Here is a 22,032-nt window from a genome sequence, read left to right as displayed (position 1 = left end):
GAAGGCGCACACCTAAACGACGACTAGGTAGATGCTTTCAGATTACAAAGAATTATGACACGGTAGGATCCAAATCCCGTCCCGCCTAATGACAATGGACAAATCAAGTACATGTCGCTAATCACAAAGCAGGAACCCTTGTCGCAATATAAAACCCACATCGCATATTTCGACTGGCTGCAGTAGACAGTCAGTTCTTGTTTTCAGGCTATGAGCATACCAAAGTGTGCACCAAGGTTGAAAATCGTTTGGGTTATCTGATCTAATCGATAAACTCCAAAGCAGTCTGGTGCCAATCATGCCATTTTAGATCACTAAATGGCAGTCAAAACGACATCACACACACATGCATTCAAAGAACCAAAATAAGCAGCAGTTTACTTTCTATAAACATTTATTATTTTTCCCCCCACGACTCAGGCCAGCTCAAACAAGAACCCCATATTGTTTCAACACATCAGTGTATTTGGCGATTTTGCTCTCCACATTCTTCTCAGCCAGCTTCTTCAGTTTGAGTGTGGTCTTTTTCTTGTTGTAGCGCATCTTGGCCTTCTCTTTGCGCTTCTCTTCCAGGGTAGAGGTGATGGCCTGGTACTTCCAGCCGACCTCGTGTGCCAGGCGACCAAGCAGGGCGAACTGGTCCAAACAGACAAGATTGGAGGGGATAAGGAAAAGGACATGACAAACTGGACAATGGGTTCAACACGATTCAAAGCCAACACAATTCTAACTACATATTTATGGAAACTAGGGACCAAAAACACACTATAAGGGGGGGGGGGGGTCGTACTGCTGTGTCTCAGATGGTAGTGCATGTCAAGTATTCTCATGGTCGTTAAACTCGAATACTTAACTGTGGAATAACATCACCGACACCCAGCACAAAGAGTACAAAGAAAGCATGACCAGTGAAGAAATTTATATGTCAGAAGTCTGACAAACATTAGCAACATTGGGGTGTTTCCTATTTCATTAGCATCTGCTTCAATGAGTTTACCCAGCCTTTATACTAGCAGGTTGCTACAAAGCACCACCTGGTCATGTTGCCACTGTTCAGGCTTGCCAGAATTCAAGGTTTATTTTTGATCACACAATGTTGGTGTAACAAAGTTGAGGCAAATCTGATTGAAAGTTATTCAATCCAGAAACTAGTTAACCTGAATTTCTTAAAAACTTTCAATTTTGTACCTGAATGCAGTTTAATAGCACCCAATTATGCGCTCATAAAGCCTACATACAGCTAATGTCGTTCCAGCCAAAATATTAATGAGGTCAAGCCACACAGATCAATTCAGAAATTAGGAGCAAGGCTGCAGGGGTAGCCGATACGGTTTCATTTTTTTGTCAAAGAACTGACAGGAAAAGGAATAACTTCAAGTGAACTGCTGACAATGAAAATAAATTTAATTGCGCCATCCCCATCCATGTCCATTTTACATGCTTACCTTGCGAGTGGGCTTCAGGCGTACGATTTTCAGGGCAGCTGGCACCACAACACGCTTCCTCTGCAAGGAAGAGCAGGCATGTTAGCCGCGAACTAGCTAGCTTTCAGTACAGGGAATGAACATAGGTTGTCTCAGCTACAAAAATGTTCTCATGCTAAACATTCAAACAATGTAGGTAGAATAGTGACATCACTGACAACACTGGGGTTAGCAAGGTTAAGATTCCAGTTCCATGTTAGGGAGACAACTTACTTTGTCATAGGGAGGGGGGATTCCATCAAACACCTTCAGCCTCTCCAGGGCAGCCTGTCCTCTCTTGGTTTTGTGGGGAAGCATGCCTGTCAGTTTAAAAGGAATACAAGGATGTTGGGATGGATTTCTAAATGCATGCCTAACACTGCAGTCAAGCACACCAAAACCGGTGCAGCAACAACCAAACAGTGCAAAATGTATCAGCATAGGTGATGTATGTATCAAGGCAATACACTGATTGATCAGTTTCCCTATCCCCGCTGTCCTAACATTCTGGCGTACAGGCCCGTTCCAACTCAGCAGTCAGATCCATAGATTGGCTCATCAAAAGGAGATCAGCTTCGGGATAAGTGCTCATCATAGTTCAGGAAGGGGCTACTGCACAGTAACATCTACACAGCCCTGACAAGGGAAGTGGCTGAGATAGCTTTAAACAAACCCACAGTGCATGGTCAAGCCTCACCTCTCACGGTCCTCCAGAAAATCCTGCTAGGAGCTCTGAAATGGTATGGGCCACGGGAGGGGTTGGTGTTCATCCTCTTACGCAGGAAAGCAAGGTACTTCACTATTGGAAGACAATGAAAATGTACTTTTACATATCTGCTAATCACCTTAACATCAAAAGAATCATCTCCAGCCCATCACAATTCACTATCACTCAGTCTACACAAGGAATGAAAATTCATGAATTAATTCAGTACCAGAAAGCCAAACACTGGTGATTCGCCTCAGCTACCTGTATGCATTTTTCATGGAACCCGATAGGGCAGTCTGCATTTACACCTGACCCAGGGTTAATGTTGCCAGCCCTGGAATACCTTAAAGACCCTCATGGCAAATCCTGCACCATTCACATTTACTTTAAGATACAAATGTGTTATCAGTTCTCACATTAGCGATATACTCCCTAGCATGATGCAAGATATCCTGATGGTTGGTCTGAGTCTGTCAGAGTCTGTTTCAGTAGTTAATTAGCTATAAATCAGTCTAGGCTTCCATCTTTCTACAGAAAGATTCAGTGGATGCCTGCAGCATTACAAACTCAATACACTTTGCACATGGGACCAAGTTTAATAAACTCTGATGCCCCGCAGCTTTCCGAATCAAATTCAAGATAAACGGGGTGGGGGTTGAGAACACTGTTGGGGCAAACCGATGGAAGTGGTGGTCATTTCATCCACCTAGGCTCTGTAGTAGGAGTAGATGCTCATCTTTGGCAATGGCAGGTCTGTGGAAATGCTACTCAAACTAATACGCAATGATGCAGCCATGTCAACATAATCCATGCACGTGATGCTCCCCGACTAAGACCATGAGACACTGCCACCCCAAGCCATGACTGACCACTGAGACAGGGGCCATACTACTTACGTTTGTTGCGGTAGAAGTTTCCAGAGATGTTGATCCCTTCACATCTGACCACCACCACTTTGTGGCCTGTAAAAAAGGTGCACTCCACATTAGATATGCAAGACATCACAACCAGCAAGGCCCATTTTTGCAGCTTGGCACCACCTCAGATATTATTGTAGTAAATGAAGAAAATTCAGCAATGTAGGTTCAAGCATCTTTATTCCTTAAGTGGCAGTACAGTGTGAACATCTAACACTGAAGTGTCCATGCCATTTTATTAATTTGTCATCAACATCAGCCAGACAACAGTCAGAGCAAGCAATGGCCAATAACCATGCATTTAAGACTCTTGCAACATTTGTTATTTGGTTCTTAACACTTTTGATTCATCTCTTCCTGACTACAATATCACAACTATACAAGCCTGACCACACTGCTGGTGGAAATAATGCAGTTTCTAAAGATGGAACCTAACAGTTTGAGCTACAACATGTTTCTGTGGTTAAGGCATTCCTCCCACGTGGGTCATGGAAAAGCAGGACCTGGATGGAGCTAGCCAGTTACATTTAACTATGTCATGCACTTAATAAAAAGAGATTTAAAATTCAATTCGGCATTTCTTACCCAGAAGGACCTGCTTGGCCACAATGGCAGCGAGGCGACCAAGTAGATGGCCCCTACCGTCGAGCAGCAGAACCTTGGGGAGTCCAGGAAAGGGAGGTTAAAAACGACACACCTGCGCCGGCCACATTTATCTAAAATTTCCAACTGTTCAACCGAGCTGCTTGCTTGTCTCAGATGGTAGTGCATGTTAAGTATTCTCATGGTCGTTAAACTCGAATACTCATTTGTGGAAAAACATCACCGACAATCAGCAGTTTGAAAGAGACGCTATCGAGCAAACTACTAACGCAGCTAACTAAGCTAACAACTCCATTGAGTTAATAATAAACGACCGATGACTCCTGAGCGACAAATTGTCATTTAGACAGTCAACAGTTTTAACCGTTTTGACAATACATCTTAATTTCGTAACATAAACCACTACTTATATTCATATAATTTTAGATAGCTAGGTGGGTCGTCCTGGAATTCTTCCCGTCTGCACTTGAATGATACCTTCATGACACCACTACACAGCATGGCCTAACTTCACCAGTAAAACTCCATCGAATGCTATTCAAAGGATTCGTTTTCCCCACTAAACATAAAGAAAACGCTAAGAGTAACATGGTAACGGCATAGCTACATTAACAATATTCACTGGACATATCCTCGATTAGGCGCTCGGGGCCTAGCAGCGTGTCACAAATGGCTGTGCTCATACAAGCTAACTAACGCTAGCTATGCATGTCAACGTGATGCAGGCAGGACAAATACACTCTTTAATCAAAAATATGTCCAACCAATTACCACAGTTTTTCAAGAATTACAAGAGAACATCCATAAGAATGTAACAGACGTGGCGAAACACGACAATCGTCAAATTTGCCTCATTTTTAGTGTGTTTTAATGAAGCGCTGTGTTCTACCTTATTGAACCGGTCCGCCATGATGTCGGAAAAGAAAGAAGGACGGGGCCGCCCGTGGTAGAAATCAGGGGTGGGGGAGGAGCCTGAACCTATAGGGCGGTACCAAGTAGCCAACACCCGCAAACCACAGCCATATAAATACAGAAATGCCGGAACAGCGGAGGGACCTCGTGGCGCAACGGTAGCGCGTCTGACTCCAGATCAGAAGGCTGCGTGTTCAAATCACGTCGGGGTCAAACAACTGTTTTTCCTAATCATTATTGCTCATCACCATCGTCATTTAATATGACGTCGTTGCAGTCTTTATGGCGTTGTTGATCATTTAGAATTCAATTAAAGCGTATTCAATTACAGTTAATTTGTTACCAAGGGAGTACTCTTGCTTCCTGGATCATTGTCGGTTGGAGACTAGCTAATGTTTGATGTTGAACAAAAGCAGTTAGCCATTTTCAAACCATTAAGTAAAACTGGCATTCTAAAGCGCACGTTCTTACCCAGAGGTCACAACCATCAACGTAACTTGCCCGTTTTTAAACTCTAGCACCTAGAAGCACCCAACCGAAACCTAATACTAATTGCAAAAGCATTCAGATGTAGTCTAATAAACCCTAGTTTATATTGCATTGGATTAAAACAATAATTTTCTAATACTCGTCTAAACCACATATCCAAAAGATGAACTTCACAGGCGGATCGCTCAGGGGAACATTAATTTATCGCTTCACGCGTCTTCAGATCTAGGCAGACACTTAAGGGAAAAAAATCGCATGCAAAAATAAAATACTATTCAATCCCACTTGTATGTGATGTCATATTGAGCAACCTTCAATAAGACTTTAATTTAATGTTTCCATGGGACAGAGACAAAAAGTCTGTTTGAAGCAATAGTTATGCTTAATAAATAATGCTCAAACCAACAAAAAATGACACATTCCTTTTCAAGTATCTGAAGGCTAAAGCTATTAAGACAACACATATTGTGGGGCATAAATATCCCTGAGCATGCTGTACACCACACTTACATGTTAGAAGAACAATAAGGGGGAAACTGATAATTTATTTCATTTATTTACTTGAAGCAGGAGACACAGCAGAGTTTTTGTCACAAAATACATATTTAATTTGGGACAGCTTGTGACACATAACCTAAAATTTGAAAAGCACCGAAGAGCTATCAGTCAACATATGGAATAAATGTTGCATAAATATATCTAATATGCATAAATAAATATTTCAGTATCAATTTAATGCATCTTAGGATTTGTCACCGTTTTACAAATACATTCCCGATGTATCTCTTGGAAAAAGTACTTAAAATTTAGACCAACAGTTGGATGAGTCCTGGGAAACGTTTCTGAATATCAGCATTGCAAAGATTCAGAATTAAACAGGTGCACACAACATCTGCAATGACCAACTTACTCAAGTACAATCTATACTTCAAATAGTGAAGGCAAGAAAATGTGTTTTTATATACATATATGTGCATTTTATATATACACATAATTGTAATGCAATTAATATATCACAGTTGTTAACAGGTATTAAAGCGTAAATGCTGTAGCTTTCCTCCCTTTCACATCTGTGACATATTGTCATTCAGGTTTAGCCTCAACGTGAGTACTTCTAAACAGGAGATTGAATGGACCAGTGTCCACATTGTATCCATGCATTCACGAAAACTATGCATTCCATACAGTTCACCATATTTCCTGAGGGACAGAAAGCCCAAAACAATTTTTTTTAAATTTTTTTTGAGTGAGATGTGAGTATGAGAATGCAACTTTCAGGTTTCTGTGGATCAGTTTTCCCTGTTTTCTTCTGAAGGCACAATGTTTTGTGCACCTTGTGGCATAAGAAATGTTTATGAACAAGGGTGAATGAAACATGGTTCAATCAGTTATAAAAAAAATCTCACTTTTGGAAAATGATAGGTGCACTTTATTTTTGTCATAGTTGCTTCAAGCATGTACAATCACAGATTAAACATTTGTACCTATGACAGCAAAGTTAAGTTTTGGCATTGACATCTCAGATTTCTCTGGGTGGTAGAGGAAGGGGTGGGGAAGGGGGCAGTGCTTCTGCCAGAGGGCTCAATCGTCATGCTTCAGCTTCCTGATCTTGCCCTGGTGGCGGTCGATCTCTCGCTGCAGTCTCTCGATCTCCTTCTTATGGTGGTCAATCTCTTCCTGGTGATGCTGCTTCAGTGCAGCTAGCTGCTCCTGCTCTTTCATTCTGCAGGGACATGGTAGTGCACACATTACCTAAGCCCATCACGACCTACGGTGAAGGGTTGTCAGGTCCTCACCAGTCAGTTTAATGAGGGAGGGAAGGCTGAACTGGACATGACTCCTTGCTAATATTTGCCCTGTAGAATTCTGAACACTCATCAGCAATACTTGAGAGAACTGCAAGTGCATGAGAGAGAAAAAAAAAATCAAGACAAACAACTCTTACACGCTGCTTCTAGCATGAATCATGCCATTTTATTAGACACTAACTGCTTCAATCACACAGACCATCATCAGAACATCTGAGCTGATTTGCTACTGAAGGCGTACCCAAAAAACTCCGTAACCTGATAAAAGAACAGATGTATGCAAGAGGCAGCAAGTAAAAGCTGTCATTCTACTTATTGCTCTCTCTCCTTCTTTCACTATGCTAGAGCTGTATGTCTGTTTTCTGCGTATGCCTGAAAATGACACATTACAAAGGCTAAACAAGGCATTTTCCCAAGGGTTTTTGTTCCAAGCCATTGGCACATGTGGGGCTGTCCAAAAACATCTCGAAATGACTCGTCCTTCCCCTTCCTCCTTTTGACAGAGTCAGACATAAGGCTGAGCAGGAGAATGAATTTCCTGGGAATGCCCTTACTTGAAGTAACGCTCCTCCTCTGCCGCCTGCTTCTTCCCAAAGGCCCCACCGGCCTCTCTCACGGCCCCTCCGCCTCCTCCTCCCTTCCCCGCTCCTTTGCCGAGTTCCCCCAGCTGTACCACAGGAAACAGACACACAGTGTGGGTTATCACGCACTGCAGGTACGCCAAACACAAAAAGGCAACCTGCATCAGCCTGTAAAAGAATCAATTCCAAATCCTGATGGAGGAATATTTCATGCAACAACTTTTTTGCATACAAAAAATACATGGACGCGTATGTGTATGTTGTCCATTTTTAGGTTATTCTAAAACAATCTGTGTTTGGTTTTAGAATAACCTAAAAAGTTCAAAAGAAACAGCCACTCTTTGGGTCTAGCCAGATCAGTCCGTTTTCTTTTTCTATTATTTTTCCATTATTTTCAACACTGTTAAGAGTGTCCTTCTGCATTATATACTTAACTGTTAAAAACCCAGAAATACACAATGTTGAACTGAACTGAGTTCCACAACTCTGTATAATAGCAGTTTGCCCTTCTGTTCCTGCTAGGAAATTGCACAACGAGCTAGACTATGGCGTTGAAGTAAAGACCCCACAATTAACTGGTGCGTTTAATTGTTGTGCTTAAAATGTTTACACTGTTCACCACAAAGTGGTGGTGAAGTCAATTGGAGGAGTTTTTTTTATTATCTTGGCACCTGCTTTACTTCAACTCATCTGTGAAACGTTGCTTTACTGATGTTTTTCATGATTACTCAGCTTATTTGCAATAAGGGCACATAAAAATGGCCTGCCCAAAACTGAGATGCGATTTTCCAGACGACGACAATAACGCCACTGACTATTGTGCCACAAAAAGGTATGCAAGAAAGGAAGCCAAGAACTATGCGCTAGCCGTTTTAGTGCCCATGCAAACGAGGTAGCCATTTTCAGAACTTTACTCGACAATCAGCAATTGACCGGTCTTACCTGTAAACACAATATGGTGAAGTTGTCAAGGTTACACGTACAATCAATGAGCTACATCACAACTCCGCCAAAGTGTCAGCTATGACTACTGCACAATTTGTGGGTAGCACCTGGGATATGTCTACCGAGGGTAAAAGCCAACTTACTTAGCTAGCGTTACTAAAACCGAGGACTGACGTCTGACATGTTGCCTTTGGCTGCCATCTTTCGTGGATCAACACGCACCGTTAACTTCTCTACAGGCTGTGAACGTTATCTGACTACTTACACAACAATCTCAGGTAGTTACAACTTTATAAATAGAGATTCAACTGTAGTTTGAACAATGTTAAAATATATTATAATAAAGTTAACCAAAAATGGTAGTTACAAATTGTCACTTGCTCTCTAATGCGGGCACTCAACCGTCAGTGTCTTACAACCTGCTGAGGTACTAACGCTCTGTACACAATATAATGTAACGTTATCTAGCCAGATTTGCGGACTTAACAATAAACTACATAAAGATTTGTAACAGCAAACATGAAATGCTTATGCACAGAATCAAGGTGAGGTTATGAGACAGCAAAATGACACAAAGTGTTCGCCTGTTAGTGGTGGCTATGTGGTGACTGAACCGGGGATGAAAACAATTTCTAAGCTTTTGCCCTTGGTGTTACCCTTGTTGAAGCTTAGGTGATAGCTTGTGCAAAACATGCGAACGATAACAGTATTACCTGGTCGGATGACATCCTGATCTGGGTGGCCAGGAAACCTCTGAAGTTAGATCTTAGAAATCTAGCCATTGCAAAACCCCAGATACCATTGATCTGTCAACTGCGTTTGTCCTTGTCCATTTATTATTATAGCATCAAGGACCTACCAATCGCTTACACGGGGTGTACCATAACCATTTCAGTGTTGCCCTTTTAAACCATCAAAATAAAATTAAAAAGCATTCCCAGCACATTAATCACTGGACATGTTTCTAATAATTCTATATTTAAAAGCGATCTTAGACGTTGTTTATGCAGCACATTTAAAAAAGATTCGAACATATTGCGCAGTGGTTTAGTCTGCAGCACGTGGACAACAGGTTCAACTTGGCATTGAACGCTTTTAACGCTAGATGGCGTATGTTACAACAGGAACGAAGATGAAATTGTCAGAAAATATGCCCATATGCTGTATGTATGCATGCTTTCTCAAACTATATTAAGTGTATCTCCAAACATTACAAAATAAATTAATTTTTAAAAAGCAAATGTATTTTTTCTATCATTCAACGATCAAATAATCGTATTAATAACTTAAATATTGGAAACACAAAAAGGACTAGGTATTTTATACTTTTTATAGGGACCTTTTTTGTTTTTAAATTCATACTAGAAACTGACCTTACTTCATCAGTCATCTGAAGATACATTGATTTAGTGAAAGAATGCTTATGGTATTGCTTTGGGAATAGGTTCATATTCAGGCTAGGAGAGGGCATGGTATAAAGAAAACTTCCAATTATAGTTCACTTGTAAACAAAGGAATATGCTGCTGGCTTCTTTAGCTACTACCAACATTACCAGCTTGACTTCACTAATCATTTTTTACTTTAGACACTGATTTTTCTTTTTCTTCTTAAGCTCAGACACAACATGAGGAATGGCATTAAGCTGACCACAATAATGGTGACTTGTCAGGTAAAACTAATGAGTTATGAAATATTTTCTTCAAAATGCACAGAGACCACATGACTGTTGTGATGTTTTTATTCACAACGTTGCGAGAAAAAGTACATCATTCAGTTTCAAATCAAACACTCAGAATAATAAGGTGTGCAAGGGTGCCACTCATCGACTTGTAACGCATTGCCTTTTGGGAAAGTGATCCCTTCATTTCAAAGCAGGCACATTGCAAGTAGAGTACCTACGCCACACCCTCTGCACGCAGGCACAGAAAAACAAAAGAAACTAAACAAGTCAACACAAAAACAGAAGATTCCTAGCTCATTTAAATATTCGTCAGCTTTCTCCTTCAACATTATTCTTTTGCCGGACTTATAATCTAAATTAATTATTTACAATTTTAAAGTCAGATTCTTTTTTTATTTTTGGTTTTGACATTTTTTTCTTACAAAAAAAAGTACATAAAAAGAACTCTGAGGTGTGTTACAAATTATTCAGACTAGAACATAAAAGTTTCTCTCTTTTTTAAGTTGTTTTCATTAGCCCCAGCTTTACTTAAAAACTGCCACCTAGAGCTGAAGTATCCTAAGCCAAGCATGCCAGCCTGCCTTCACAGGCACAGCCAAACCTCACCATGTGTAGAAAACACAGCTGCACACAAGTAGTTTCAGCTGCTCCCGCCAGCAGTCAGAAGAGACCAAGTGTGTGGGCAGGCTTATTATTGCAGACCCCTCTTTCACACAAGGGCTGCACAGGTTAACATCAGCCATTTTATGCAGCAGTTTGTAAATGAGGTTAATTCGTGAGGTTGTTCTCCTCTCCAGTATTTCTGTAGTGGTACGAAATTCATCTCTAGGAACGGCATTCAAAATTTGTGGGTGTGAGAGGCCTGGGGCTGGTTTCACACATCTTTGCTCCCCTGCGACAGAATACGCACAAGCATGGACTGGACACTAGGTGGTAAGTCAGCTAGAGGATAGGGGGGCATTCTATGAATAAAAATTTACAAAGCAAAAATCTACAGGTTCACAACCACTTCAGTGTTGATGCTCTAAATTAACAGGGGCTGGATGATGTTTAAAATAATAAAAACAAACCAAAAAAAAGAAAAATCCATAAAAAATAAAACCATTAGGAATATGTAATCAAGAACAAACAGGGCAACCAACCAAACACTGACAGTCTATGCAATGTCTACGCAGTCATGTGATCTACTTTGTAGGCCGCCACTCCTACCACAGCAATCTCTCGGAGCCATCAGTAAGCCAGCTTCGCTGCAGTTCACTGGAAAGATTACCTTTTCACGAGAATAGAAAACCTCAACCAACTGCCGCTGCTTGTGTGTTTGATTCCTGAATGTTTCAATAAAAAAAGAAAAAACTCTGGAAACAGAAGAAAAACAGAGAGGGAAGACTGGGGAACAGAGAGAAGAAAGGGGGAAATGCGAAAGGGGGAAATGCAAAAGGGGATGATGCCATAGGGCATGAATGACCCCCCTCGGAGGCCCTTGAGGGACGACCACAGCAGAGGGGGGGCCTTCCTCTAGGGAGATCAGTCCTGCTTGGGACCTCCCAAAGCCCGCAGTCGCTCCAGCAGGGGAGGGTGGGAGTAGTGCCATGTGGAGAACAGCCAATCAGCCACGGGAAATCCGAGGTTGTCTTTGTTCAGCTTGATGAGGGCGGAGTAGAGCTCAGAGGCCCTGCCCATGCCAAGGGCAAAGGCGTCGGCCTGGAACTCGAACCTGCGGCTCAGGACTGTCAGACAGAAGGACAGCAGCTAGGAGAGAAGAGGGAGGAGAGATGAGCTTATCCACTGTGATTGGTACGCCCTAGACTAGCTTCAGTGTAGTGACAGAGGGATGGACAAACATACAGATAGATACATGTCTTTATACCCACATTTTGGACATGTAAACAAGTCCAATGCAAAGCACTTAACAAAATCATTGCTTATTTTCCCCTGCTTTGACTTAATGTCCTGGTCACACTCGCAGGTCCCCTTGCTAAACGATGAGCTGAACTGAGCAGCGAGATGACCGATTTTGCCAGCTACTGGGCACAGTTCCAACACTTGTAAACCAAACTTGAGGATTACCTCATTGTACGGAGAGAAGATGAACTGGAAAATGATCATCAGGCCAATCAGGGTGGGCTGGCTGTCATGGAAACCGAAGGCCAAAAATAGCTCTTTGCGACCAATCAGGGCGGCGAACAGAAAGAAGCACAAGAAAGAGTTCATCTGTAACCAAAGAGAGGCAGAGACAGGGAGAGAGAATGCTCACAGTGAAACAAAATTGACACAAAAATCTGATGACATCAACAGCAACACAGTATTAATTTGCTAATCCAACACCTATATTGTCCTGTGCTGATTATGGTTGCATTTTTGCCCATAGTCTATAAACTACTCACATGGCTGGATAACTCATTATCCCCCAAGGACAAACCTGCGCTATGGAGGTAAGTGTCCTTACCTCACTGCTGACAAAACGTATTGCATAAATTGAAGGAGACTTTGAGGTACTCAGACTCACAGAACCAGCAAAGAGCCCTCCATCTGAGAAAGGGGTTGGCCTGCTGGAGGGTATACTGGGGGGCCATTATACGCACCTGGCTAATGACGATGTTTTTGACGGTGTGGCCCAGCTTCCAGTGGCCGAGCTCATGGCCCAAAACCGCCAGCACCTCAGGGTTGTTGCAGCCTTGCTTTTTATTCTGGAGGTGAGAGAATCAGAATGAAAGGGTAGCTCTTCTAGAAAAACACTTAAAGACCTTTAAACCAAACAACCCCACAAACTGAAAGATGATATTCTCATATGTGGACGCTGGTATGTCTGCATGTGCATTACCAGTGTTTGGCTGTGGTAGAGACAGTGCAGTCAGACGTAATGGTGATCGCATATGAATATTTAAAAAAGGGCTTAGGGGGATCCTAGGCCTTCTGTTCTGAATTTCATAGTGAAGTGTGCTTGCACGTTGCGCCTCCCTGACCTTGGGCTTGGTCTTGCTCTCGCCCTCAGCGTCATTCTCCTCGCTGTGCTCCGTTTCGGCCTCGCCCACCTTGTTCAGGGGCGAGTAGTCCTCTAGCAGAGTGTCGAACAGCACAATGCGCTTATTTTTGAAGAAGCCATAGAAATAGGCGTTGCTGTGAGAGGACCGCTTTGACCCTGGAACACCAACATCATATGGTCAAAGTCTTGACAAGTTTTCACAAACATGTGCCCTGTCACTCTGGCTCTGACATGCATGATGGGAAAGACTGAAAATATGTGAACAGGAAGAAAGCGACAACTGTCAGACCTAAATGTCTACACATTGTAGTCAATGTACCGTCATTCAAGACAGTGTACAAGCACTGAACTTCAATGCACTGTGCCATTTCTGTCCACTTCTGTCTTGACATCTGTACAGACTTTAGAATTCATCTAATCTTTTGGTCAGGTCTTTACAGCTTTCTTCACATGAGATACACCGTAATAGTAAATGTGAATGGGGAATACAGTAGACATGAATATAAATGATAAATGAACTACATAAACAATTGTCAGTTATGATGACAAGCTGACGAAATACATGACCTAAACCCCAAGACTATAAAGTAACTGTACCTTCTACCACATAGACTTTAGTGAGGGGGAAGCTAATGGACTTGGCCATGCTCTCAATCTCTTCCTTTAATTCTCCTTCCGGCAGGGGCGTGAACTTGTCGAAAAGTGGAGCGATGTAATCAGCGTAGATGGTCACAAGCACCTATACGGCACAAAGATGGATAAAGGCAACAGAGAGAGGGAGAAAGATGGCAATCACATGATCCATGTCACGTGCCTTAGCTATGAAAAGGTACTGTAGCAAAGACTAAAGGATGAAAAAAGACCTAGAGAGATCCATGGCTACTCAACAGTGTTAAAATCCAGAGCCAATTAAAGTGAACCTAGGGCTATTCCCTGAGAAGAAGTTTAACTTGGTGTTATTATTTCATTTGTTATGATTTAATACATCCAGTCAACTGGATCTTCACACTTAGTTTCAGCTTTCTAAAAAAGTCTTTGCGCTTGGGCATTTAATGAACCCCATGGAAAGTATTCCGTAACAAATCAGCAGAAGCGTGGCTACAACCTGCCACAAGGTGGTTGTCTACACATTTTCTCATGTCCTGTGCAGGCCAGACTCTGGCATTGAGGAAGACTCACCAGGGAGACTGCAAGGGTGAAAAGCCAGGCATAGATGAAAAAGTAGTCCCCTCCGATTTTGATGATGTAAAGAAGCAGCGAAGTCACAGGCAGCAAGATGCACTGCGTCACAACAAACTTCTTCACTGCATCCTTCAGGAAGAAGCCGAGGGTCTGACCGAGAACACCAGGAGAGAGGGAGAGGGTGGAGGAAGAAAGGGGACAGAGTGTGAGGAGAAAGAGAAACGGATGTCATTCTCTCACTCATCGCTTCATTGAAAAGTTGATCTACTCTTCCCTCTCTCAGCATGTTAAATGTGTAGGATACCTGTTGATTGAAGCCATGTTTCTCCTCAATGACAAAGGTATTGTAGATACTCCAGGGCAGGCCAGTGCAGGCACTGAAGAGTGTGGCCAGCATCAGGAAGACTAGGGACTGTGAGATCTGGAATAATAAACAGGCCATGGTGACATTCAGTACACATACATACAATTTAATGGAACTACCTGCAACTACATGCAATGTGGTCACCACTGATCTTTGACCACACATAACAGATACATTTCAACGCAAGTATTCTGCACTGACATGATCAAAAGACCTCAGTATAGGAGAGTAAAACAAAATGGATGAGGCGTCCAGTCTGGACAGTTCATAGGGTCAAAATATCTATGGCATGAGGGAATATGAAAGAATATGACAGAAATCCTTGAAGGCAATGCATCCCTGTAGATAGTGTGGTCTATCAGGGGTGGTACCAATAAACACAAATGTTGATGCACACGCTCTTTTCAATACATGACTTGAATCAGCTCTCCTGAAAAATGCGTCCATCATACACGCAGCCACGCAGCTCATTCCTGTGGTGTGATGACATCAACGACTCACTCAACACACACACAAAAAGTGCCGCTACACCCACCTCATACTCAGTTCCCAGTCCAAATCGTGCAGTGACGGCTCCAGACACCCTCCAGAGGAATGGAATTCCACCCAGGAGCAGGATCAGCTGCGAAACACCAAGGTAAGGCTCAGCTACTGGTCACTCTACTATGCATTACGGTATGATAATACATTTGTCCACTTCAATATGAATATCTCACTGCTGTTGGCTAACTGCCCAGTTAAATTGTTGGATAACTGTGCAAACAGAGCAATGAATTAAGGGCAACAGCACCACAACCACAACCATCAAAACATAAATCTGACAAAACGGTGACACTCAAATAATGAACGGGAGTCCCGTTATTTTTTTAGATTTAGTCTAATAAAGGATTGTAAAGACAGAGAATACTTAACTTTTTCCGGGTTATGGCTAAAGAATTTAAATAACTGAGAAATTACCTCAGTGAAAAACATAGTTTTCCTCCACATTTGGAACTCCCCTTTTGAGGATCAACTACTTATTTCAAATTGCTATTCAAATTAATCAGCTACTCAAATTGTCAAAATGTAACGAAATGGTTTATTACAAGCGCAGTGCATGGTCTTTTACCGGCGTCACCTACCGTTCCCTCAGTCTCGGAGTACAGTCCAGACCAAAAACTGAAGTTGCTCTTGTCCAGCTGGTAGAGGCGCGATTTCTGGAACGTCTCCGCGTCCATGATCTTCCCCAGCTCCACCGGGACATGCGTAGTGGTCTGGTATACCCTCCGCTGAGGTAGAGGAAACAACGATTCATACTCAGGTCCACACTGACTGATTTTCAACTCAGTTGCGCTTTATAGTTTAATCACACGTGTACATATTCATGTAATGTTTCAACACTGATAGCTATTGCTTTCAGTGAACGTTGGGGATGTCCTCTCTGCAGAGATCCGAACTATTTTCAAGTGCAGGACAGTGACTGGCTAACGAAACTCTAGCATGATTGTACGCATCCAAGACACATTTAGCTAGCTAGAGCAATCACACAGCTAAGTAGTGAGCGAAACGATTCCCTGCACATCTGTAATAGCTAATCTTATCTGGCTATCAATTTAACCAGGCAGCGACTCAAAAGGCTACGGTGTTCATTTAGCTAGAATTAATTATTGATTAGCAAGCTATTTCGCTACAGCTAGGATATCAAACGTATGTAATGAAAAGACGTAAAAATGATACCGTTATCGAGCCACGTTAAGCTTGTTAGCTAGCTACACACTTATGAAACGCACACTTCATTTAGCCAACTTACCTGTCTATATGCAAGGTAGGCCTCCCATAAATACACCGTCCAGGAAAACACCAAAACAGCATAAAATATTTTATTTTCGATGGAAAGCTCAGATATCGTTTGCAACATCTTTCAGTTAATGTTAGTCAGCTAACGTTACTTTAATTTTCTTGCCAGGCAAGCAAGTCCTGCGATCTGCACGTTTTCCAATCTCACAAAAAATTTTAGCATCAATCTTTTTGGCATGTATTTTATGGTAAGGTAATCGATGATTCGGATGGTGATGCGTTCTCAGTGTCCACAATTTTGCAGAATGGTGTCTTTTGTTTCTAGCTAACAATGACAACTCATGCTATTCTCTTCCCGTTTCCATTCATGTTAAACAATTCATCTGGTTGGTGCTCAATTTCTACCCCCTATACAACAAGTGCATCTAGCCCTCAGTTCCGCTACACAAATCTTTGGTTCCTACTAACCTACTAAAAGTGCACATGGCACGCAGTGAGGAAAAGTGTCTTAAGTCTCTTGGGAAATGTTAACAGCCATGCTGCAGTACCTCTAGTAGGATGTTTTAAAACGTATGCATATTTATTTCATATTTTTAAAGGGCGCAATTCTAAGTGTGGGTATTCTTCGAATTAATACAATGCTCATCTTACGTAGGCTATTTGATTCATAACATTTGGACAGTTTGGCAGGCGAGAGGAAAAAAAAAGCGATTACGCTTATTGGCTTATGGGGGCTGCAATAAAATAAAGCAAAAAAAGTGACTGTTTACTGTACAGTACAGTACTGTTACACTCCCCAAATGATGCTTATGATGCTTTTATGAGGCATATTTGTTGCTTCTTAGGATCAGTGTTTGGCATCGTGTGTTTTTTGTTTTTAATTTTAGCGTTGTTTTAGTTTGTTTTCCTTTAGCTTGATTGATTACTGTCCTACTAGCTGTCCTTTAACAGTTACTCAGTTACTATTATATAGCAGCTCCCGTGACATTTAGCTACATATGTGTACATTATTTAATGTTGGTATAACCTCTGCAGCTCTGAATACAAACGTCAGCCAAATAAAAAAAATTGACCATAAAGTATATATGGATATTGGTTAAAAAAAAAAAAAAAAAAACCTATCAATTAATGTATAAATGCATTTACATCGATTTCTAATTCATTGTTAGTTGCTGTCCTAGAGGAATTATAACACTAGCTGGATAGTTAATTATTACAATCTTCTTAATTGTGTCGTAGGCTGGCATAAGAAAGCATCTTTAGACCTTCGAAAAAGTCAAGTGGACTAAGAAATGATGTTTATCGCTGAGCTAAATATCATAGGCCGTAGTCTTAGGTAGGACTATCTTTTAGTGCTGTACTTACACCTGTAACCTTGTGGGGTGCATTTTAGCACGCGTTATCATCAACTAAAACATTGAGAGAGCAAGCCATGTAGTTGGGAGTTAACTGCAGCGACATGATGAATTTATAGGGGTCAGCGGAAAACCCAATCCCTGTGATTTTTCGTGATCCCCTGCGCTAGAACAGATGGACTCGTCACTTGCACTTAATCACAGCTCGCATGCTCAATTAGTGGCCTATTGTACTACGGTTTCACGTGAACAGCGGCCTCATCCTGTGGAAGCTCCAGTTGAAACAAATTACAGACACCCAGTGATTTAAAGTCCCTGAGGTTTGTATGTTGGGTATTGCTAGGCAACACTAAACACTTGAGAGCAACACACTTCAAAATGGACGAATTTCAGTCAACAGAGGAGGTAATCAGTGTCACCATTTCACTATTTATTGGTAACTGTTTGGCTACAACTCTTGCGGTTCTTGAGAAAATTGAATATTTAATTGTCGCAGTTTTGCAGTAGCTATCAGTTTAACCGATTTAAGTACCTAGCTCGCTCGCTGTGCAAGGGCTACAGTGGGCTACCAGTCAGACTGTAACAAGAAAAGTAATGTAGCCTACTTAACAAAGCTAAATAGCGTTGAAAACAATACCCAAATTCGCAACATCGAATGCAACTTTGCCAACTGTTTTTCCCTTGCTCCAGACTGTGTTCGTTGTTGATGACATCACCGCAATCATCAAAGATGTAAGTAATAGACAGTTGCAAAAACAATTCGGTTGCTCCCAATCGAAATCCGACAGATTGCCTAGCTATGGCAAAATCTGACTGCATCTGGCACGGTATTCGGGGCGTACTGATAAACGTATGCAAATGTTTGGCACGATACATTTCCGCACATTGATAGCATATGCTTTGAAGTACTTAACCCCTAGATTCAACTGGGAATGGAAACCCCTGTGTTCTCGTTCTAAAACATACAGGCGGTGGAGACCACAATTGGAAATAATGCCTACCAACACAATCGAATCAATCAGTGGACGTCCAGTGTGGTGGAAACAAGCCTCAACCAGCTGACCAAACTCGGGAAACCCTTCAAATACATCGGTGAGTCTTCATGAGGGGCACGCAGCTTTTTTCTGCCTTCCAAGTAGTCGACAGAGATGATTACGCATCAACTCAGTAATACAGCCTTATGTTGTAATCGTCTTTACTTCTCATCATAAACAATATCTTGTAATATACCCTGTGTATTACAAATAGCATTTGAAAGGCAATCATGTTAAAGAATCTGGCAGAAGAAAAAAGTACATTCACATTTGTGTATTATATAAGGCCGCATTAACAGCAGTACAAACCCCGAAGTCCATAGCTGAACATGGTTTAATACATCACATAGCGCTATAGTATCTGGTACCATAATGAGTACAGACTGAGCTGCAATTCCCAAAATTTTCAATTCATACCACATTCGTTCGGTGGAAGGTGGATATGTCCTCACACTCGTTGGAGACACGATAACACAGTAAAAGACTAGCTTTGCCCATTCCATTCATACCAGTATAAACCTCGAACGTTTCGCCCATGAACTTTCCCCACGTTCATTCAGTTGCCCTGGACAACATGCGACTCTATGGGACTTGGTTGGATTGAGGTGGTGGTATTTGAAGCCAGATGTCCAGGACTCAGTCCAGCTCTGGATTAATTTTAAATATGGCTGCTTTCCCCTATTGGCAGTGACCTGCATCATACTGCAGAAGAATGGAGCCGGGCTGCACACTGCCAGTTCCTGTTTCTGGGACAACACAACGGATGGTAAACATGGCAGGGGGACTCTTCTAGACATCTCTTCCTTGACTTCAGTTCTGTGAGCTTTTATTTTCCCAGGAACTTGGTCATACAAATACATGATTATTATAACAACTCCCAGCAAGCTTATATAGCAATGTTATATTAAGTTGCTTCCTTTTAAACAGGTATTTTAAGAAAATTGTCTGCCATTGTGAAGTCATATGATTATACATACTAGAATCCAGAAGGTGAAATTAATACGGGATTAACATTAACATTAGCATGAAACATGCTGTACCAAGAAAAAGACTGTGGAATTAAAATCCATTTCTACAAAGCAGTACATTAGACTGAAAAAAAAGAACAAAGAACAGGAGATATAGGCTAGGTATCTGGGTGGTTGATTCCTAAGGAAACAAGAGAAAACCAAAGTTCGTGCACAACGAGTTTCCAGTAAGCACATACAACCATGACGACTCAGTGGAGTTACCACTTTCCCTTTTTCCTCCTAGGGAGCTGCACAGTGAAGTGGGAGAACAAGACCATGTATTGCATCGTCAGTGTGTTTGGCCTGGCAATCTGAGCAGCAGCTCTGCACTCCTCATGCTCCTCTCTCCTTGGAGCTGTGCAGCACTGCTGTGATCTCGGTACAATCCGCACATACCTTCACAATTGCTGCATCTTCCCTGACTAGGCTCTACACCTACCACCAGAATCTCCCTTTAGCAAACAAAAAAAGTCATCGGAGTAACCATTGCAAGTTTTTCTGCATGGTTTCAGTAAACCAGCTCTGGGGTAAAAATACATTAATCTTTTTGGGGGACGAGGACACTTCCACTGTCCATACAGGCAAACCGAATTGCATTAGCAGCTAAAGTCAGAACGTTCCAATGGTAACACCCCATCTGTTTTACCCATGAGTTAACAAGTGTCTTTTCGAACAATGACCACAAGGAAAGAGTAATCTTGTCGTTTTTTGCCTCTCGATTGGCCCATATCTCCTCGTTTTTTGTGAGGTCCTTTTGCACTCAAAATACAGTAAGACTCCTGTGCAAGGCCTGACCATGAATTCACTTTTCCATTTTACTTAAACTCTCGTCCTCCCCCACATTTCTGTAAGCTGGTGGCAGCTGACATTTGTACTTACCTCCTGAGCCATAGTTCTGTGTGCTTTAAAGATGCCCACAGCAGCAATTTGTGTTCATATCAATGTACTAACTTCAGTAGCCACAGCTCACAAAGGAGTGAACATCAGAAACCACAGCCAGCCCCCGATATCCCATCATTGCGATATGGCAGAAAACATACTGAGGAAGAACGTACTGAACAGCAACTGTAATACCACAAAAAACCTTCACCAGCCTGCAGATTGTAAGGTAAATGTCTGTAGATTGACAATGTGCCATTTTATTTATTTTTAACAGTGAAACTAATATGCTGATGCTGGGGGTGACACTGGCATCTCATCCACAGAGGCACTGTTGTCCACACAGAGCCAGAGCAGTACATGGGGCCAATGATCTGACTGGGCAGCTGGAAAACAACAATTAAAATAGCTAACATTGTTCTGACAGCATTTTAAATCATGTAACACTGCTATATTACCACAGTAATACCTGGAGCCTAGTGTGCATAAACCAAGATTAAGTGTGTCACATTTAGGGCTGTTTTCAAATGATTTAAATCAATATTCATGAGTATTTTTCTAAATTATGAGTTTTTAACCCTGACGTTGTGAAATTAGACAACAGAATTATCCACACTGCTATTTTGTAGAATAACAATTTCTCAATGAGCAGTTAAGAGAAATAGAATTGTGCCTTGTTAAAGGAAACCCACCCATTTACAAAGGAATGCTTCTGAAAAAAACAATTCCAGAAAAGAATAAAGTATCAATTAATCTTCCCCTTAAATCAAAATTGGTTTGTTTCTTTTTTGACTGTTTTTGTCATGGTTTTTATGCAACCATCCCTACAATCCTTACTGCTATTAAAGAACACCTTTGGGGATGGCGATATCCACCTCCTTTTAGCCTTTTTGAAGATGAGTTGAAAGAAAAAATGGGTAATACACATGTGCCCGCATGCACAGACACGCACGCGCGCACACACACACTTAATTTGTTAGTTAAAAGTAGCACCTGAATAAAAATGTAACAATTCCATGACAATGTGATAAGCAAACTTGTAAGTGTATTGTAATGTTTGCTTATTAAATACAATTTTATCTCATAAAGACCAATAAAAATCACCGAATTATTCTCCCAGTTGATGTGAAGGAAAAAATAAATATTTAAAAGTACACGACCCTGGTTGTTACTGAGGCCGAATTATCTGTCCATATTTACATTTCTCTTCAGATGGAGTGAAAATGACCAATCACCTTAGGTCCTCTTAAACATAACCAAGCTGCTCTGGCAAAGATATATAAACCATGCAATAGAGGGTTTTAGTTTAGCACCATTTCACTGAATTGTTTATTGGAATC

The 22,032-nt window shown here is 41.5% G+C and overlaps 4 protein-coding genes and 5 non-coding genes across 12 annotated transcripts; 2 read left to right on the top strand and 7 right to left on the bottom strand.

The window, feature by feature from the left end:
- Positions 1–409: 409 nt before the first annotated feature.
- rpl13a (ribosomal protein L13a) lies at positions 410–5,394 on the bottom strand. Its single transcript, XM_036542235.1, has 8 exons — positions 5,379–5,394; positions 4,582–4,670; positions 3,675–3,747; positions 3,069–3,134; positions 2,161–2,262; positions 1,698–1,783; positions 1,446–1,505; positions 410–636 (listed from the first exon to the last, which is right to left on the bottom strand). The coding sequence occupies exons 1-8, from the start codon at positions 5,392–5,394 to the stop codon at positions 427–429; spliced, it is 702 nt and encodes a 233-aa protein (XP_036398128.1). The 3' UTR covers positions 410–426.
- Positions 794–877, bottom strand: LOC118787547. The gene has a single exon (XR_005005382.1). It is a non-coding gene; the product is annotated as a small nucleolar RNA Z195/SNORD33/SNORD32 family (small nucleolar RNA).
- Positions 1,570–1,646, bottom strand: LOC118787549. The gene has a single exon (XR_005005384.1). It is a non-coding gene; the product is annotated as a small nucleolar RNA SNORD34 (small nucleolar RNA).
- LOC118787550 lies at positions 1,991–2,063 on the bottom strand. The gene has a single exon (XR_005005385.1). It is a non-coding gene; the product is annotated as a small nucleolar RNA SNORD50 (small nucleolar RNA).
- LOC118787546 lies at positions 3,839–3,922 on the bottom strand. The gene has a single exon (XR_005005381.1). It is a non-coding gene; the product is annotated as a small nucleolar RNA Z195/SNORD33/SNORD32 family (small nucleolar RNA).
- On the top strand, positions 4,746–4,817 carry trnaw-cca. Its single transcript has one exon. It is a non-coding gene; the product is annotated as a tRNA-Trp (tRNA).
- A 1,105-nt stretch (positions 5,395–6,499) lies between the features above and the next one.
- On the bottom strand, positions 6,500–9,264 carry atp5if1b (ATP synthase inhibitory factor subunit 1b). Its single transcript, XM_036542471.1, has 3 exons — positions 9,141–9,264; positions 7,456–7,568; positions 6,500–6,816 (listed from the first exon to the last, which is right to left on the bottom strand). Exons 1-3 carry the CDS (start codon positions 9,207–9,209, stop codon positions 6,675–6,677), a joined length of 324 nt encoding a protein of 107 aa, XP_036398364.1. The 5' UTR covers positions 9,210–9,264; the 3' UTR covers positions 6,500–6,674.
- A 2,235-nt stretch (positions 9,265–11,499) lies between these two features.
- Positions 11,500–16,813, bottom strand: zmpste24 (zinc metallopeptidase, STE24 homolog). The gene is made up of 10 exons (XM_036542505.1): positions 16,428–16,813; positions 15,760–15,906; positions 15,174–15,260; positions 14,579–14,695; positions 14,272–14,424; positions 13,690–13,831; positions 13,073–13,248; positions 12,692–12,796; positions 12,177–12,320; positions 11,500–11,858 (listed from the first exon to the last, which is right to left on the bottom strand). Exons 1-10 carry the CDS (start codon positions 16,533–16,535, stop codon positions 11,634–11,636), a joined length of 1,404 nt encoding a protein of 467 aa, XP_036398398.1. The 5' UTR covers positions 16,536–16,813; the 3' UTR covers positions 11,500–11,633.
- A 1,282-nt stretch (positions 16,814–18,095) lies between these two features.
- LOC118787197 (dynein light chain Tctex-type 1-like) lies at positions 18,096–21,445 on the top strand. Of its 4 annotated transcripts, none has more exons than XM_036542663.1 (5): positions 18,096–18,174; positions 18,460–18,501; positions 18,738–18,861; positions 19,492–19,621; positions 20,058–21,445. In XM_036542663.1, exons 1-5 carry the CDS (start codon positions 18,148–18,150, stop codon positions 20,185–20,187), a joined length of 453 nt encoding a protein of 150 aa, XP_036398556.1. In that variant the 5' UTR covers positions 18,096–18,147; the 3' UTR covers positions 20,188–21,445. The 4 variants fall into 4 exon arrangements, with proteins under 4 accessions (XP_036398556.1, XP_036398558.1, XP_036398557.1 ...); XM_036542665.1 differs by having other exon boundaries at positions 18,097–18,174; positions 19,492–19,569; XM_036542664.1 differs by lacking the exon at positions 18,460–18,501 and having other exon boundaries at positions 18,100–18,174.
- Positions 21,446–22,032: the final 587 nt, after the last annotated feature.

This window comes from Megalops cyprinoides, chromosome 12 (assembly GCF_013368585.1).
Source record: "Megalops cyprinoides isolate fMegCyp1 chromosome 12, fMegCyp1.pri, whole genome shotgun sequence".
Classification (NCBI taxonomy): domain Eukaryota; kingdom Metazoa; phylum Chordata; class Actinopteri; order Elopiformes; family Megalopidae; genus Megalops; species Megalops cyprinoides.
Note: the sequence above shows the minus strand (reverse complement) of the source record. Positions and strands in the feature narration are given on the sequence as shown.

What these genes read in the sequence shown, in the direction of transcription:
- rpl13a (XM_036542235.1), bottom strand. An exon ending in AAACTTCTACCGCAACAAAC is followed by an intron (nt 2,263 to 3,068) that starts GTAAGTAGTATG and finishes GTCTTCCAATAG; the next exon opens with TGAAGTACCTTGCTTTCCTG. An exon ending in TCCCCCCTCCCTATGACAAA is followed by an intron (nt 1,506 to 1,697) that starts GTAAGTTGTCTC and finishes TCTTCCTTGCAG; the next exon opens with AGGAAGCGTGTTGTGGTGCC.
- atp5if1b (XM_036542471.1), bottom strand. Translation starts at nt 9,209, where the DNA reads ATGGCTAGATTTCTAAGATCTAACTTCAGAGGTTTCCTGGCCACCCAG. An exon ending in TCAGGATGTCATCCGACCAG is followed by an intron (nt 7,569 to 9,140) that starts GTAATACTGTTA and finishes CCTGTGGTACAG; the next exon opens with CTGGGGGAACTCGGCAAAGG. An exon ending in GAGGAGGAGCGTTACTTCAA is followed by an intron (nt 6,817 to 7,455) that starts GTAAGGGCATTC and finishes ATGTCCCTGCAG; the next exon opens with AATGAAAGAGCAGGAGCAGC.
- zmpste24 (XM_036542505.1), bottom strand. Translation starts at nt 16,535, where the DNA reads ATGTTGCAAACGATATCTGAGCTTTCCATCGAAAATAAAATATTTTAT. An exon ending in GACTGGGAACTGAGTATGAG is followed by an intron (nt 14,696 to 15,173) that starts GTGGGTGTAGCG and finishes TTATTATTCCAG; the next exon opens with ATCTCACAGTCCCTAGTCTT. An exon ending in TCTTCTCTCCGTACAATGAG is followed by an intron (nt 11,859 to 12,176) that starts GTAATCCTCAAG and finishes CTTCTCTCCTAG; the next exon opens with CTGCTGTCCTTCTGTCTGAC.
- LOC118787197 (XM_036542663.1), top strand. Translation starts at nt 18,148, where the DNA reads ATGGACGAATTTCAGTCAACAGAGGAG. An exon ending in AATTTCAGTCAACAGAGGAG is followed by an intron (nt 18,175 to 18,459) that starts GTAATCAGTGTC and finishes CCCTTGCTCCAG; the next exon opens with ACTGTGTTCGTTGTTGATGA. An exon ending in GAAACCCTTCAAATACATCG is followed by an intron (nt 18,862 to 19,491) that starts GTGAGTCTTCAT and finishes CCCTATTGGCAG; the next exon opens with TGACCTGCATCATACTGCAG.